Here is an 18,372-nt window from a genome sequence, read left to right as displayed (position 1 = left end):
CAGACAACAGACATTTGACTTCATTCTGATGGCTGTATGTTGAAAAAGATAAGGTGAGTAAGTGCAATGATAAATGTGTCTTACCTGTACGGAGTTAATGCTCTGCAGAGGAGCTCTCAGAGCGTCTCTGATCCATTTGTAGATCTCTATAGCGAGAAGTTTAGCTTCATCTCTCACTGCCTTCTCTCGGGACTCAAACTGTTTTGGTAGAGCTTTCACTACCGGCTTTAACGTCACAATCTTAGACCCAAACTCACTGGGGGAAGAGGAAGACAAGAGGAGATATAAGGTTAGTGACACAAAACATACTCAGTTGGGATTGTATTTTCAAATCAGAGTATAAAGAAGGATGGCTAGATGATTGCAATCAGCACTGACCTGAGAGCCCTCCTGAGAGTCTCAAAGCAGGTCACTACAATCTTGGGGTTCTTGTTGTCCAGTCCTTTGAGGAGCTCCTCTAGAACCACCTCATTCTTTTCAATCTCGATGTACATCAGACAGATGTCCGCACCGAGCTCCTTCGCCCGGGCCTTGGGCTGGTTGAACACTTTGGTCACTACACCTGACACCACCTCACCTGTTGTCCTGCAGAGGAGCATTCAAACAAACACAATCAGTCAAATCACAGTGAAAATAACAATACAAGACACAAATAACTTACTCTTGTTTTAAAAGGCCAATGTAGATAGAGGAATAAGTGCAAAATTAACTGTGTTCTGCCCTGTCAGATGTTTGTTGTTACACAGTAATGCATCTATTTTTCTAAACAATCCACCCATAAAATTGCAGCTACAACACAAACGCAGTAATGTTAAATGTGATGGATTTTCCAAAGCTGAGATGTTTTTCTGTGTTTTGATTTTGATTTTAACTGATGATTAAAGCAACAAAAAAAACAAGTGGAAAAGGAAATCCAGTGTGCCATCCTTGAAATATACATTTTGAAAAATAACTGAGTGTACAGAAGTAACTTTCCACATCAGTGAAAACAAGTAGGATTTGTGAAGATAAAGCTCAACATCACATGAGTTCAGTCCACTGTCATCATCTAAAGCCCCACTGTGGCTCCATATAAACTTTGCTTTTTCATTTTAAAACACAACCTTTGCTATATATTGCTCAACTTCAGCATTTTATAGGTTTTACGAGTGAGATTGAAATGCTGCTGTTCAGTTTTGAAGCTATAGGGTTGAATTTTTTTAGCCATTGGGGCAGACAAGGAGACTTTGGTCAGCCATTTTTATTGGTGGCTTTCTCAGTGTCACTTTGTAGTCACAGCAGCTCTGAAACAAAGATCAACAGTGTTTGGAGACTTGCTTTTATAACATTCTTAAGTCTGGCAAGTCACCGTAGTGTCCAAATTCATAAATAAAGGAGAGAGACAGCTATCCATGTTACACCTAGAGCTTAGTCTGTTACTATTAATTTACAGAATCATGCAATACAAAAATTATTAATTAGATCTTATCATTTTATGAGTTTTACAGATTACCTCTCAGCATTTTAGTATTTCATTCTGTTTTACTTTGCTGCATTTACTTTTAGTTTATTCTACTGGTTTTAATATTTTAGTGTTTCTTTATCTTAGTAATTAATCTTATTTATTGGTGAGTTTTAACAGTTTTAACTTCTTTTACCTCCAGTGTTTCCTCATTAAGATACCATGACAGCGTTTCCTCAGTTCTTCAGCAACTTCTTTTTTTGTTATTATTATTAGCATGTATCATGTTCTTAATCCTACATAAGAATTGTGGGGTGGGTTTGGGGGTTGGGGTTGAGAATGGGGTCTTCTGATTACTTTTGTATTTTTAAGTTATTCTATTTTAATATATTTTTTGATGTACAGCACTTTGTGTTACAATGTCATTGTATGAAAAGCGTTTTACAGATAAAGTCTGATTGATTGATGATTAAAAAATGTCAGAATTGTATAATTGTGTCAGGGACAAAACATTAATAGAAAGTCTTGTTCTCACAGACCCTGTACAGGTGGACTCTTGACTTTATGAACAGATGATACACATAATAACAGCAGCATTTTATTAAGTTGAACTGCCCTTACAACAGCTGTAATACAGACACCTTTTGTCTTGTGTTTGAATGATGGGTGTGTTTCTATCGAAGCGCCTGGGTCCTGTTCTTTGAGTCCTAAAGCTTCTGTTCCTTTTACAAAGACTGTCCAGGCTCTGTTTCATCTACTCTTAGTTTTGTCATACCACATTCCTTTAATACATCCACTCACCTTTATTAGTGACATACTGATCACCACATACCAGTTGTGCTTTGTGACCGTGTGTCTGTTTTATTTCCTTCAATCTTTCTTAGTCTTATCAGGTCGTCTGTTTTGGCATCTGACAAGTCTTTAAACAAATAATCTGTCCCTGCAGCTCAGCCACACGTCTCCGCTCTGTTCTGTTTGCTACTCCGAGTCATCGGCTCCAGATTTTTAGATAAGAGAGTAGATAGATATAATCAGTGTTCAAACTCTAACTCACTTTCCAGCAGCATGTGCATTCATAACGAAGGCCAGTGCCGCCTCCAGGCCTTTAAGCTGAGCCACAGCATTGGAGTCTGTGACAAACTTCTTTATCAGTCCCAGGTACTTCCCCCACTCTGGACTCTTCTCATCTTCTATCCTCTGGAACAACTTCAGGGCTTCTTCATAACCGTTCAGACGTGCTTTCCATACCTAATCGAGGGAAGAGTACATGCAACGAGCACAAAGAGGAGAGGAATTAAAGTCAACAAACACCAGATATAGATAGTTATTACTACATTTATGTGGACAAATATACCAATATCACTGCTTTTCCTATAGGCGCATGTATGACAGAGGATGTGACCTACATTCATAACAACATGAACATCTCTGTTACATGTCATCTCCCGGTCTGTTTGCCTTTAAGATTGTGGTCAGCCTTTCCTCGTGCTCATTGTGAACTTAATACTGAAGAGTTTGTCTGAGCTCATAGGACAGAATTTAATTTAGAGTTGGATGATGTACAGCAGACCCAAACGAGGGCTTTGTTTGTCATACAAAAAAAAAAAAAAAAAAAGTATTGGGGCTAAGCAGGGCAGAGTATAGCCTGTGGTCAGTCTGCTTGTTATTCTTGAATGGTTCCACTTCAGCAACAATTCTCATTTGGCTTCAGTCTAAAATCAAACATGGGTCAGAGAGGTGAAACAATACCTGCCGGTTGAAAGCATTTTCTAATCAGCCAAATAATTACTTCTACGCACCAGAAAAGAAATGTCTCATTCCACTCTATTATACTGGTCACTCGTAATGAAAATAGCTCTGTGTTTTCAATTACAATTAGCTCTGCAACATTTTTTTTTCTTATTCTGCTGATTATATATATATATATATATATATACACACACACACACACATATGTGTGTTGGGGAATATGTAAATTAATATACGTTTACCTAACAGATGAATATGTATAACAACAATAAAGGTGAGTTTTTATCTCTGAAAACTTGATAGCTTTTACGTTTCATGTATTAACCAGCAGTACGAGTGCTCAGGTTTTTCACCTTGTTATCAGTAGCAGTCGCTGTTAGCTGGATATTAGTTAAGACAAAGTGGTGAGTGAAGACCAAGCGGCAACCTCTGACCGTGAGAATTGACGTCAATGTGGAAGTGTTCAAAACTGCAGTTCATCGAGTGTCCGCTTGAGGCTGGCACCGGAAGTACCGGAAACCACATACACACCAATTCAAAAAAGTTGATCTTTACAGCAGAAATAAACATGTTTACAGCCTGGTACAAAAAACGAATGTATTCTGGATAGCTAATTTCTTGATCGGCACACACTGAACAGGGGGTGAATTTTTTCACAATGCAGCAATTCCGAAGATATTAATACTACAAATTTTCCATTATGAGAGGCACAGCTGGCTTGATTGACAGGCGGGAACACTGTAGCTGTTGGCGAGGAGGCTCAAAGCCCGCCTCTTTACGTCACACTAGCTCGACAACAGTTTGGTTGTGCTCAACATTTCCAATATGGCTGCCACCGATGATTGGCTTCCAAACAGCGCTTCAGTAACATGTGGGTAACGTCACGGATACTACGTCCATTAATTATACAATCTATGGTGAAAACAGACCCAGAGGGAAAGACACGCCTGCAGTGGAGCCAAAGTAGCATATTTTTTAATTAGTGAATTTTATCTGTGATTGGTAAAGTAAAAAGCTGATACATATAATCAGCCAAATGCCGGATATCTGCCCCCAATATTTGGACAGGAAGATAATCAGTCGACTCCTATTCTATACTGACAAGTCTGTAATCCTCAATATCAGTCGTGAAGATTTAGATTATCACCAGCCTCATTCTTTGACCATTCAGATGTAACTGCATCATAACAAAGCAGGAGTGAATTTGTTACAGTAAAAAGTTATTAACCCTCAGTTTATAGCTTTCTAAGGATGACTATCTGACCAAGATTCTGATAAATCCCCTATGTAGAATACAAGAGGTTTGAATAAAGCTGAGTTACTATAAAGGATCCATTAGTTTGTTTAAAGCATACAAAAGAAAAAGGCCACAAGAGAAACACTATCCACCCTGAAACTCTGTTAACCTGGCATTCACATTTGTCTAAACAACGTCAAGTTAAACTGCAGAAGGGGACAAACGTCAGACAGGGAATCAGTCACCTTGTGTTCACACTTCTGGTCGATGGGAAGCTTCATCCACTCGCTATCGTCCCCCATGGTGGCCACTCGGGGGGTGGGCTTCCCCAAAGGTACTCAACTGGAAGAGAAAACACTGTCAACTTCAAAATCAATGTCAACAGCTTAATTCAGCTTAATTTTTATATGTGTTAAAAATATAAAAAGACTTGATGATTTGAACTTTGCCTAACATCTGAGAACATGATTTGTCGACAATACCACCTCTGTATTACTTCAGTGTGTCATTGTTACACACATTTTATCTCAAACACTTTCTATGGCATGCTTTTCCTTTTTTGAAAACATACTGCAGCTGTCCAACATGGTGTTACTTAGCGTACAGTCAACACAATGTTGGACATTCGGTTCAATGTTTTTATAACAGCAGAATCTTTGATTCTCTTGCTTGAATTCCACTTTCTAATTGTGTTGTTCAGTTTTACCCTTTGGCCACTTACTGCAGCAAAAAATTTCCCCTGCAGCCTTCCAGTATTTCTCCACTTGACAGGACATGTTGAACGACTAAACTACTTCAATAATGTTCTTATTTATATTTTGTATCACTGGATGTTTGTATTGTGTAACCTCGACTTTATAACTGAGAAAAGCATTTCAAAAATCTGTAATGTCATCATCATAATAATAAGCATTTTGTCTCTCTCTGTCTTTCTCTCTCTCAGCCACATCCAGACAGGAAAACACTGATGTGTACACTCAGCAGGTCACATCATACTCTCACCGAGCCAATCCAGATTCCAGAGGATAGATATGTTTTCGGTGTATGATCCATCTCATCAATTCTTATTGGACTAACTAGGTGATGCCCTCTTGCCTGGTCTCAATGTCACCCACATGTTTCTCACTTCTTAGAGGCTCAATAACTGATGTTTCTGCAGAATAGTTGACCTGCTAGCAAGGCAAGCACAAAATGTGACCAGCTGTGAGAGAACATCCCGGTCTTCTGGGCCTGTAACATTAGACATGTGTCTCTTCTTGTATACTTTGTCAAAAGGAAGTGCGGGTATTAGAAAATGGCGTTGAACTGTATTGGAATAGATTGGGCTGATTATGAAGCTTCTATTGCGATCAATACCTTACAAACAACTGGCCATGCAATTAATGCAATTTCCTAATTGCCAGAGAAATTTCTACTAGAGCCTGACTGATACTTGATACTTCAGACCAACATTATCACTTCATATAAAAAAGAGGCTTCCTTCTGTAGCTCTTACTTTCTGTTTAGTGTCCTTGTCCTCTCATAATACAGCTGAAGAAGTGACTTTACACATTGGTAATGCTTTTAACAAAAACAGCACTCATTCTCTCACATGAATTCACTTTCACTTGAAAGCCTGAGCATGTGATTGTCTAATGCACATTCAGGGAGGGACCAAGAGTTCGTATTTCATATTGATCCATGCCTGCAAAGTAAACAGGCAACGTCTCTGCAAACTACCGTCAGCTTGGAGCCACCCTTACAAACACTGACTGAACGCAGACTTCGTCAATTTAGCCTAACAAGGCCCATTGATCCACAGTGGCTGCTTTAAAAAGTCAACACACATACTTCAAATGACACTTAACTGTGTCAAACAATAACACTGAATCCCTTTCAAAAACAAAGTAAATTCACGTTAAGCTTGGCTATTCATAAAAGGCAGGATTTGATACACATTTAACCTAGCTTTGTGGCTTGCCAAGAGACGTCAATGCTTTTATGACAGCCACTACTGCACACTTCTATTATACGCATTAGAAACAGGATACATATTTCTTTAATAAAGAAATGTTGGGTTTGGAGCTATAAACTTGACAGTTTAACATTGTGCACTGTGAGTCAAAATCAATTTTCTTGGACCACAGATCTGGTGTCTAACAACTTTTCCTCATTCAATTCACTAAGATAAAGACTAAAGATCATCAAGGTATTTAAGATGCTGGCCCAGAGTTGTGGAACCCTTTAGCACCAATAATACGTTCTTTTAATAGTATGAATTATTAATACTCATCATAGGGTCAATCTATTTACCTTAGCTTTGACTTTTCATGAAAATGTTCATCATTTTGTGTAGGTTAATAACTTCTGATTCATGTGCTGCTTCTATCTTTTACTATGAAGTAATTGGCTAGTACTTGTTAATAAGGTGTACTTGAATTAGCCCGACTTCACAATACAGTAAATAATAAACAGATCATGTTATTTTGATAATCAACTGGCTCCTGTTGCTAAGACATGCAATCTTTGGTTGGGTGATATAATCTGAGAACATATATAAGAATGTAGATGTGGTGGCCTGGTCATGGATATAAAACAATATAATAATACCCAAGATCTGTATGATGGTAAAGCAGGCAAAAGCAATCAAGTCCTTAGAATACTATATAACAATCTAGCTCACATATGTAATTCCTGACCTGTAGAAAAAACATATAAATGGACACTTTCATGTTAAAATATAAACCAATAATATAGGAAAACATGTGCAATTTCACTTGACAACCTGCTGTGAACCAATTATACACAGTGGTGGACAGTAAGTAAATTGTACTGTACTTAAGTACATTTTTTGAGTATCTGTACTTTACTTGAGTATAATGTTTTGAGGAAACGATTACTTTTACTCTTACTTTTGCTTTGAAGTCAGCTCATGAATTTCCTTCTCTTTTCTGAAATCTGATCCCTAAGACAGTAAAATGTGTTTGTGTAGTTCTGTTTGTCTCAGTGGTTTAGTCGTACCTGTATATCATGCATCTCCACGATTGAATGTGGATTAAACAGAGCAAACATCACTCCGATCAGGCAGTTCATTTAGAGGTGGTAATGATAGCTATAATTCTCAACTTGAGCATCTTCAGCCCTTGTTAGAGGTTTGTGAAATGCAGAATGATGACATATAGTTTGAAATGTTCTCCCTGTTTCCCCACTCTGCCCAAACATACAAACATTCACTGTCCAACCCGAGAAAGCGTGTTGAGCTATGTAACATTTGTTTCAGTCCAGATGAACATTTCAAACTAAGGTGTCTGTGCTCTTGTGCTTTTCAAGTAATGATTTCTAAATAAACATGATGTAACAGAATGTACTCCTATGTATTCTTGACTGCACTCATGCTTTGTGAAAATATGTTTGAGATTTTTTAAAAAGTACTTTGCATACTTGAGTATTTTTAAAATAAAGTACTTCAGTACTTTAACTTAAGTAGTAATTTGACAGAACAACTTTCACTTGTATTGGAGTAATATTTGCCCTGGAGTATCTATACTTTGACTTAAGTAATGAAGCTGTGTACTTTGTCCACCACTGGTCATACAGTATGTTGCACAGTATGGGGGAGGTATGAGTGTAAGCATGTGGGAGGCGGCAGGAGACCGCCAGGAATCTGACTGACATTTTGATCGACGGTAAACACAACACAGTTTAAAGGATCGATATGCTAACTCTAGACTTGGGAGGGAAATTAATGTAGCCCTCATGCTGATTTAGCCGTGCACCATATGTGTACCCACGATCCAGACTGCACCCACAAACCCAACCAGTCATTAACAGTAAGGCTAGCAACCATTTTCAAGCCCGGCTATCATCTAGCTAAATATGGTGGAACACAATGGTTGTCACTAGTTCGGTTTCTAGTTTGCAAAAGACTGTAAGAAGTAAGCATCTTAACGAGCCGTGGTTTTTGACGTGTTAATTAGATGAGCGCCATCAACTAGTGGGCTAACGACAGTGACAGCTAGGTTAGCTTGGTGACCCGCTCGTTTTACCTGAAGCGGCTTCAGCAGGCAAACAAGACTTTCGTGTCCAACGTGTAGCCTTTAAGCTTAAGTGGTAGAAATGTCTACGGTCCAAGATATGTTCACAGCCAGGGAATTGTTTTCTAGCGTCGGTGTCCGCCGTTAGCTGCCTCGGAATAAGGCTATGAGCTAACCTTTCATCCGCGCCAACACAGCCAGGCCGAACAACGCAGTTCACAGCAGCAGCTGCTCAAACACAGAAGCCTAACACACCAGCTTGAAGTCAATCATCAGATTTAACCACAATCAGAAAATGATGGAATATTGTTCAGATACCTGTTTGCGTCTTTAGGAGACAATACGATGCTGACTATCCAGGTCGATGGTGTTGATAGTTGGATCACTGTAGAGACGCCAAGCTAAGTTTTATACAGGCGTAACTATGAAGAGACAAAACATAACTTCCGGTACAAAATAAAACACAAAACAACGACGTCATCTGGAGAAACCAAAGCATTTATTTACCAAATATAAACAGTGGTGAACAAAGTACACAGCTTCATTACTTAAGTCAAAGTATAGATACTCCATGTCAAACATTACTCCAATACAAGTTGTTCAGTCAAATTATTACTTGAGTTAAAGTACTGGAGTACTTGCTTTTAAAATACTTAAGTATTCAAAGTACTTCTTAAAAAATCTCAAAACTTTGTATTTTCACAATATATAAATGTGTTCAAGAATACATAGGAGTACATTCTGTTACACTATGTTTATTTAGAAACCATTACTTAAAATCTCTAAGAACTATACCATGGAATAAAACAGCAACTAAGTTACTCCAAGCACAGACAACTTACAGTGTGTTCACACCAGATGCGACTAATTTCATTAATTTGAAATGTTGATGTGGAATTAAGCAAATGTTACATAGTTCAACATGCTTTGCCCCACATTCATGTTCCTGGAAACACACTATATACAGGTACGGCTAAACCAGAGACAAACAGAACTACACAAACCCATTTTACCGTCTTAGGGATCAGATGTCAGAGAAGTGAAGGAAATTCATGAGCTGACTTCAAAGCGAAAGTAGTGAGTAACTAGAGCATCGATAGAAATGTAGTGGAGTAAAAAGTACCCCCCCCCCAAAATAATACTCAGGTAAAGTACAGATACTCAAAAATGTACTGAAGTACAGTACTCCAGTAAATTTACTTTGTTACTGTCCACCACTGAATATAAATTGTGTCAGAAAATAACCTGTGTAAAACAACGTTCTGGTATGTAATTTAATTTGTTAATGTATCTTTCTGTTTTATTGAGGCATGTTAGACTTTTATATTTAATACATACGAACATTAACTTCCGGTCTGTACTCCGTTTAGACTGTTCAACTTGTCAGATCTTTTTGAAACATCTCCAAGGGCGGAGAGACAGAGGAGGGGCGGAGACAGGGACACCACCCTGACTACATCACTCCTGTGTTCAGTCCTTCACTTCATTTAGAGCTTCACCGCTTTAAAACTCAAATAACAGGTGTGGAAACAAGAACATTATACAGAATGTTGGAAAAAACTTTGACTGTAATGTAACAGCTTCAAATGTTCCCATTTAGCCCTGTTATTAGTTTTTCTTTATTCAGCTTCCTTATTTGCCACCAGACAACGCCATTGATTGGTTGGATTTGAACTAAGGCCCGCCCACATGTACAAAATTGCGTTTTGGATTGGACAATCCCGTTTTAATACTTTTTTTTCATCGATTTTGATTGGCTAATCTTAAATTGAACCCTCGTCTTGTACAACATCTTTTATCCATTATTGGTCCATTTCATACTTTACCTTTACACTCACGTAGAAAGATTAGCTGCAAATCCCACCCAGAGAGCCGTAAAATAGGACTATTGTAAGGGTGCTAGTTGCACCCTATGCACCATATTTTATACAGTCTATGGTTGCACCCGTTTGTGTCATCGACTCATTCCTAACTATGTTAGAGAGTAATCTACCACAGACAATCACAAAATAAGCCTCATGTAAGGAACAAGAACTATTTTGGGTTCTTCAAAAATATGTTGAAATTGTCTGTCTTTCTTTCTTTCCTTTATCTTTCTTTTAATGTATTTATTTATCTTTTTAGCTTCAGTAAAAGTGTATCATTTTCAACTAGGAGTGATAAACATTGATAAACAATAACATGGCTATTTAAAATACACAAGTAAGAATGTAATTTGCTGGAGAAGATGCAGTATATGGCATCCTTGTTTGTCTAGAGGGGAGGCCTTTGAGAGTTTGTGATGATATCTTGGTGGATCATTTTGGGTTGCAATATTTTTGTTGTATATGCTTAGTTTTCAGGAACAATGAATTACATTTATCCTTAAAATAAAGTAGTGATTGAAAAAAAAAAGTTTCTAAAGTTGTTAAACTGGCATAAAAAAAAACAGATTATAAATCTCATAGTAATCTTAAAACCTGTTATCCTGATTGTTATATGATGATGATGATAATGATGATGATGATGATGATTATTATTATTATTATTATTATTATTATTATTATTATTATTATTATTATTATTATTTGTTATGGTGATTATCACAATGGGAAAACCAGGGAGCAACACTTCAGGGGAACCTTTGTTCACTGTATTGTTTCGGGGCGTTAAATAATGTAACTCAAAACACTCCGATGTTTCCATGGAAGCCTACCATAAGCGGTCGTTCCTTGATAGCTAGCGAAACCTCAAAGCTACTAGGTATGAAACATAGACTGTATAATATATATATAATATGAAACTGTATCCATAGCTAGCTGTAAACCGATAATAGCTATCAATGTTGATTTCAGAGCTAGCTCCTGAAAAGACGAGCAGAATGAACCGGTTGAATTCCACCGTCCCTGTAGACGAATACCTCGGTAAGATCTGTTAGCTCTGCAGTGTTCACCCCTGTAGCTTTGTTCTTTTTTGTGCATTATCTATCAGATTACCATAAGCTATTCATTACGGAGCTCTGTTTCGTTGAAAAAAGAACCGCGTATTGAAGCTACCAGCATCTTTTAGCTCTGTTTGTGTGTTCATTTTTTCTTCCAGCTGACAGCAGTGTGTTATTTTACCTGAGTGATGCAGTGACCCAGCTCCTGGAACATAAAGAGGAATACACACAGTTTGGGGTGATCCGCTACTTTGCTGAATAGTGAGTAACATTGAGCACACAGACAGTCACCTATCTTTTTGTACAGGAGGGATTTAGGTTTCACTGGTAATGGAAGGTTAGTGAAAAATGTTATATCTCTGATAACTTGACCCATTTCAGCTATACACTGCTACTAAAAGTAAGTTATAATTGTAATGGCCTATTTCTGTGGTAGAAACGTTTGAAATGTTCTGTCAATATGAGAGGCTGTTAATATATCCAATCCAATCCATTTTATTTATATAGCACATTTTACTAAAGTGCTGCACAACAAATACAAACAGTAGAAATAAATATTAGTAAAATTAAAAATACAGTAATTAAAGACAAACAGAGACCAACATAAGCTCTCATGCTGGATTAAAGCCAGGGAGTAAAATTAGATTTAAGACGTGATTTAAAAGCATCCAGGTTGGGAGCCATTTTGACTTGGGTGGGTAGCTCATTCAACAGTTTAGGAGCTACCACTGAAAAAACTTGGTCACCCCTCATCTTTTGTTGGCTTTTTGGCATGATGAGATGCATCTGATCAGCAGACCTCAGTGTATCTACTTTTAATACTCTCCAAGGATGCAAGTTGTTCATTATTCAAATGATCTGAGAGGAGGACTTAGACTTCATAATTGATGTAGATAAACACTGCTGTGTTGTTTTTGTTAGTCTTCTTTGTCCCTGAAAATATATTAGGTTATGAGCAAGTCCTGGCACTCAGCTCAGACTCAGCCGTGAGGACTTGACTTGGTCGTGACAGATTTTTTTTTGGAGGCTTAGAGTCAAACACTGGGGACTCAAAACTTAACTCCAACTCGAGGTTCAATGAGTCTGCCATACTATGTTATACATCCCAATACAAAAAATATTACATAAGAATAAATATGGCATATGTACGTAACCTAAATTTGAGTAGTCTTATTTTTTAAACAAGTTGATGTGTACATTCAGAAAGCATTGTATTTTATATTTGCATCTGCTAGTTGGCCATCACTGTGAGAATACACATAGTATAAAGTTAATTACACCAGAGGGATACACCTGATGCCTGTTCAAGTAGGTGAATAAAAGCATGCACATAACACACACAACACACATAACACAAAACACCACTAGCAGTTGGCAAGAATGACTTTGATAAATGAAAATGGTAAACTAATTTTGCTAGAGGATGGAATTTTGCATATCTTATTAATTTATATGTTTGTAGTTTCAGCAGTGTGAAGAACAGTAACCACGTCCTCTTCAGAGAGTATAACTACATCAAGGCCACTCCTCATAACAGAGCCTCCTTCATCAGAGTCTTCTGGAGATGCTACAGGCAGATCGGCAAGAGCGGGGGTGAGTGAGAGCCTGAAAGAGAGACTGGAATAGAGGTGCCTGTTTTGATGACAGTCAGAGATCATTTTTCAGTGTTATTGCATGCACGTTATAGCTCCTAGTCAGTAATGTAAATTGGTTGAATGGAAGTGTTTGGTATTAGTTTTCCAGTATTCATTTATTGATTCCTAACTAGAGTGAGTATTCTGTCATGTCATTCTGCAGACTTACTGTCCATGCAGGAGTACAGGTCTCTGCTGCAGTTACTGTGTCCAGACTTCCCTGCAGAGATAGTGCAGAGCACAGCCAGGTCAGTACACTGTCAGCAAAACAAAACAAGACTCTGCACTCCCAAAACAACATTATGCATTGCAGTAATTGCAGAGTGCATTCAAAGCACAACTCGAATCAATACTTTCCAGTCCTATTCTGCCACTTGTTTAGTTATTTTTTATGAGCTACCAGCTCAATGTATTTTATTTCTTCTCTAAAATCCTTAAATAAGATTTCCACATTCTGATGATAACAAATCATAAAGGTCACATTGTTTTTAATTATTTAAACAGACATAGAACATTTACTTTTTTTTTTGTTTGGCACATAATTTGGGTATGTTTGTTCATGCAGTTTTCCTTGACGTGTGGTGCTGCTGGGAGAATTTTGTACCTTAATAACCAATTCACAGCTGTACTAAACTGGCTGACTGATTTGTTGTTACATTTTTTCTTTCTTTGGTTCTCTAGAATTGTTTTGATGGACGACGCCATCGACTGTCCGATGTCTTTCTCTGATTTCCTTTACGCCTTTCAGCTGCAGCTCTACTACCAAGGTACAATAGAAACTACTGTCAGATGAGATGCTCTATAGTCTGATTCATACAAATGGAGGTCATACATTTCATACCGATGTTTGACATGTCTAACCATTTCAATACTGGGTTATGGTTGGTTAGCCCATTATAGGTGAATACCCTATTTGATGATAAGATATTTTAAGGATAAAAGTATAATTTCCTCCATCACTGGTGCTATAAGGTATCAGTATTGACAGAGAAAATCCTAATTGAAAAAGTTTTAACTTTTTTATTTTAAAAAAGAAGGCCATGTGAGCTGTTGTACATTTCTAACCCAGAGCTTATTTTAACAGACCTGTTTTCCCCCTGTGTGTGCAGAATTCCTGGAAAGTGTGTTGGTGATCTACCAGGATCTGTTATCAGGAAAGAGTCCAAACACCGTCATTGTCCCCACATCCACCTCCATTGAGCAGCTCCCCTCTGTGGCTGCAGAGGAGAACGAAAAGGAGGAGCAGCAGCATGACGGGGTGGAGCCGTCCACTCTGGCTCAGTGTATAGACGACCTGTGTGACAGGTTCAAACACAGGTACACACATTAAAGATTACAGTCCTGACTCAGTGGGACCAGACACTTTGTACAAACCTGCTCTGTTATATTACAGTGTGCACACATACATAAGAAAGAGAGTCCTTCTTTTACTTCTTTCCTTATGTTGATTAAACTATTTTTTCTGTTAGTAGTAATAATCTATTATCAGTAATGTATTTCCAAGTTAGAGGTATTACTGTTTGATGGCCAAATTTACTTAAATTGGGAAAAATAACACTGTCAAAACCCATCATTAACCTCATGTTGTGGTATGCACATGAAAATACTTTGTAATGTTAATGTTAATGTGCTTGTATTTAAAGCTATGATAACAATACAGAAAAGGGAGAAAGTTGAAAATTCTCGAACTGCAACCTAGCCTGAGTGTCATTCATGACAAGAGAAGTTTGCTCAAGTAAATAAATCTCTTCAGATTATCTGAAGGTAAACATATTCCTTTTCTACCCTGTTGTTATCTGAACATTGGCAACAGCAGTGATGATGACGAGCTCTAACTTCCACTCTTATTCTTATGTGTGTGTCTGTGTAGTTATCCCCCCAGGTCCTGTACGAATGAAGCCCTGGAGCAGGTCGACAAAGTCTCTTACTACAGCTTTCTAATGAGTCTGGCCAGATACGAGACCATCAACCAAGCTATTGGTATTTTCCTTCTTATACTAAGCTAACATTTCTCCTACTACCACCTCTACTGCTATTACAAAGACTAATACAAAACTGCTGGTTATGCTCCAAATTCCCAAAACATGTTAAAAGACATAGATATGACCCCTTTTCCAATCCCCCAACAATTGGGATGCTTAATAAAAGCAGAATGTGTTGGTTTGCAAAACATTTGAGTCCTATATTCAATTGAAAACTGAAAAGAAAATATATCAAATTTTGAACTGTCTGTGTTCATGGACACATTTTTTGGGATGAGATTTTGAGCCCATGCAGTGATTTCCACTACAGAGTCATGTCTTTTTTTTCACTGTAGTGCCATCATGGGGCTTGAGGAAGAGGGCCATTCAGTGTTGGTCTTGGGCCTTGTCCCTTTTGTACAGAGGTTTCGCCAGATTCTCTCAATCTTTGAATGATATTATGTATTACTGATGATGAAATCCCCAAATTATTTGCAGTTTGAAGCCCAAAACATTCTTCTGAGGTTGTTGAATTATTCGCTCACGTAGTCTCTGACAGAGTGGTGAACCTCTTCCTGTATTTACTCCTGAGAGAGTCTGCATCTCAGAGATGCTCTTCCACACCCAGTTATGTTATTAATGTTTTGCTGGTATCAAATTTAAAATGAGCATAAAGTATTTTTTCATGAAAAAACTACATTTCAGTTTCAACATTTGCATTATTTTGAAATATATATATAGGCTTTGAATGATTTGCAAACCATCAAATCTGTTTTGATAAAATCTGACACAGTGTCCCACCATTTTTGGAATTGGGGCAGTATTTTATTTTATTTTTTTAATACCGGGGACATTTATAATTACAGCTTCAATAACTTTTTTCCTTACTTTCTATAGGAGCATTACCCAGTAAGGCAGAGCTGCTCATTGACCCTGAGATGGACCAGGAACTGGACAAGCTGTTAGAGCACACACACACAGAACAGACTCAAATTCACGTGCATAGTTTTGCACAGACACCAATATTAACAAGAATACTATATCATAACAAGAAAACACACTTTAATGTGCTCTTCCTGATGTCTTGTTTTTTTTTTTATTTCTTCCTCAGATTATTTCTTTTCTGTTAACCTTTCTTTCTGTCCCGTGCTTTCCCAGAATCGCCCAGATTTCAGTGAGTCCTGGCAGCAACAGCAGTGGCAGCGCTATTGGGGCACTGAAGGAGGTGCAGAGGAAGGCCTCCCCGAGGAGACACATCCACCACAGGAGGAGGATGGAGGTGGAAAGTGACGGCTCCACGGAAGAGACGGACTCCTCTGAAAACTGACCTCAGCGCTCTGTGGCATGTAAATCTCCATCTGCACACTGTGGCTGCATGCTACTTTCAAAACCTATTAGCCTTTCATTTGCCCTGTAAACCTGAACTCCAATGGAGGATAAGTGCACATTGAGAATCTCATGAAGTTAAGCCGTGAGGTGTTACAGGGGAAACATGCTAAACATGCTATAATGGCTGCTAAATCATCATTTTGGTTAAACCTTTTAATCATCACTCTCTTCAAAGCCACCAGACACTAATGGAAAAAAACAGTAATTCAATCTTCCAGAGCACAGACTTATTGCTTCAGTTAGACTTTTACTTTTTGATGCACTTTAGATTCACTGTCGATGCTATTGTTCCTAATAGTCTTAGCACATGCCTGTAGTGTGTTTCAAGTGTTATTGTTCTGTCTCCAAAAAGAACATTTGTCTTCCCCTCTATGTGAGTGAGTTGTGATGTAACCAGTCTTAGTAGAAATAAGCAGAGACTGTATAAAACATGGATGCAGGCTTAGTGATGATGTCATTGGTGTCTGAAGAGGTGTTGAGAAGCTGAAAGATGGAGGTCACCATATTGTACATGCTGACTCCAACAACCAATCTTTATTTATATAGTAATAAACTTTATTTATATAGCACTTTTCTTAACAAGTTTACAAAGTTCTTCACAACAAAAAATCAGAGAATTACAAAGCATAAAAAACGGTGCAAACAGGGAGAGAAAAAAAGACAGAAGCAAAACAGGAAATCTGAATGCAGAGCAAATTCAAACATGTAGCACCAATTCACGAAAAATGTTATCTCAAAATGCTTTACAAAAACAGCAGGTCTGGATTGTAGTCTATGTACTATTATTTACAAAGACCCAACACCAAGACAGGATAAGATCCAGTCCCATCTTACAGACAGGACTCTGTCTTATCTCGTCTTAATCCACCATGAGCAGAGCACTTTGCAGCTTTTAACAAACTAACAATGGCAAAAAAACTGGCAAAGAGGCAAAGTTGAGGTGGGCTTTTATCCTCCTGGCAAACAGATACAACACCCCCACCTGTCAGTCAACCAACTACGCTGTAATTATGCAAATCCATGCAGAACTCTTAGCGTCAATATAGTGAGAATGGATGAGTCACAACAAATGTATCCCCCATAAAATGTTTAATGATAAAGAAATTATGTGAAAAACCTTATTTTTCCCCAGGCTGTAAACACATACAATTCTGCTGCAATAGATTAGCATTTTAATATAAAGCACATATTGGTTACACAGGCTATTAGTGGTCAAAATGTAGTCACGTAAAATAAATGGCAAACGTAACATGCAAGTTCATAGCCTTTTGAAGTCAGTAGATGGCAGTGTAGTTACTTATTAACTAAAGGGTCAAAAACATGGTCTAATATTAATTACTATGTTAAACAATACTTGTTTTTCACATACAGACAGACTTAGATTCAGTTTCAAGAAAACTTGTAAAAATGTTAAACAATTGGCATGGTTAAGTCTGCATTACTGTTGTCCTTTAATCTCTGTTGAGCAATCTTGTCCAAACTGGAACTCCAGTCATGATTCAGCTTTGAATCATTTATGTCTTTTTTTATTGGTGGACACAGGGAGACTCTGATTGTCACTGAGTGTCTCATGGTGAAAAGTAAGGTTAGCAGTGTCTCACACTTTGTGGTCCTTTGACAAATCAAGCCTTTGCTTCCACAATAAGTTCAACACAGATTGCTGTAGCAGATACATGTTTTTTGTTTTATGTTTTCCAATCAGTTGTGTTGAGCTTTGTGAACAGAGACTCAACTGAATGCCTCCGTTACTTCCCCTACATGTTCATAACTTGTACACCGAGCAGCTCGAGCATAACAACACTATTTTATTAGTTTATTTATTTTTTTATGTGTGAAGACTAACATTACGCTTATTATGTGAATGATATGTAACATGTATGAACCCCTTTACCTTCTGTGAATAATAAAGCTGTCTCTGTCATGATTTCTATTCGTCTCTTTTAATATCAGACAATTACCTTTTTTTTTTTTTTAAATATTGACAACATATGAAACCCTGCACCTTTTTTCGTGCATGAATGAGCCGGT

At 37.8% G+C, this 18,372-nt stretch overlaps 2 protein-coding genes across 3 annotated transcripts in view; one reads left to right on the top strand and one right to left on the bottom strand.

The window, feature by feature from the left end:
* Positions 1-8,885, bottom strand: part of ckap5 (cytoskeleton associated protein 5) — a 33,149-nt gene extending 24,264 nt beyond the window's left edge. The window contains exons 1-5 of one of the 2 annotated variants that reach the window (XM_034685523.1): positions 8,759-8,885; positions 4,673-4,769; positions 2,496-2,689; positions 379-585; positions 85-256 (exon numbers count right to left, since the gene is read on the bottom strand). In XM_034685523.1, coding sequence (XP_034541414.1) covers positions 85-256; positions 379-585; positions 2,496-2,689; positions 4,673-4,729 — 630 coding nt within the window. In that variant the 5' untranslated portion in view covers positions 4,730-4,769; positions 8,759-8,885. The remainder of the gene's footprint in view (positions 1-84; positions 257-378; positions 586-2,495; positions 2,690-4,672; positions 4,770-8,758) is intronic. The other variant, XM_034685524.1, reaches the window with a different exon arrangement.
* A 2,181-nt stretch (positions 8,886-11,066) lies between these two features.
* On the top strand, positions 11,067-18,268 carry c6h11orf49 (chromosome 6 C11orf49 homolog). Its single transcript, XM_034685522.1, has 10 exons — positions 11,067-11,182; positions 11,275-11,343; positions 11,519-11,621; positions 12,823-12,953; positions 13,158-13,242; positions 13,676-13,761; positions 14,104-14,311; positions 14,865-14,974; positions 15,853-15,916; positions 16,114-18,268. Exons 1-10 carry the CDS (start codon positions 11,116-11,118, stop codon positions 16,280-16,282), a joined length of 1,092 nt encoding a protein of 363 aa, XP_034541413.1. The 5' UTR covers positions 11,067-11,115; the 3' UTR covers positions 16,283-18,268.
* Positions 18,269-18,372: the final 104 nt, after the last annotated feature.

Source organism: Notolabrus celidotus, chromosome 6 (assembly GCF_009762535.1).
Source record: "Notolabrus celidotus isolate fNotCel1 chromosome 6, fNotCel1.pri, whole genome shotgun sequence".
NCBI lineage: Eukaryota > Metazoa > Chordata > Actinopteri > Labriformes > Labridae > Notolabrus > Notolabrus celidotus.
Note: the sequence above shows the minus strand (reverse complement) of the source record. Positions and strands in the feature narration are given on the sequence as shown.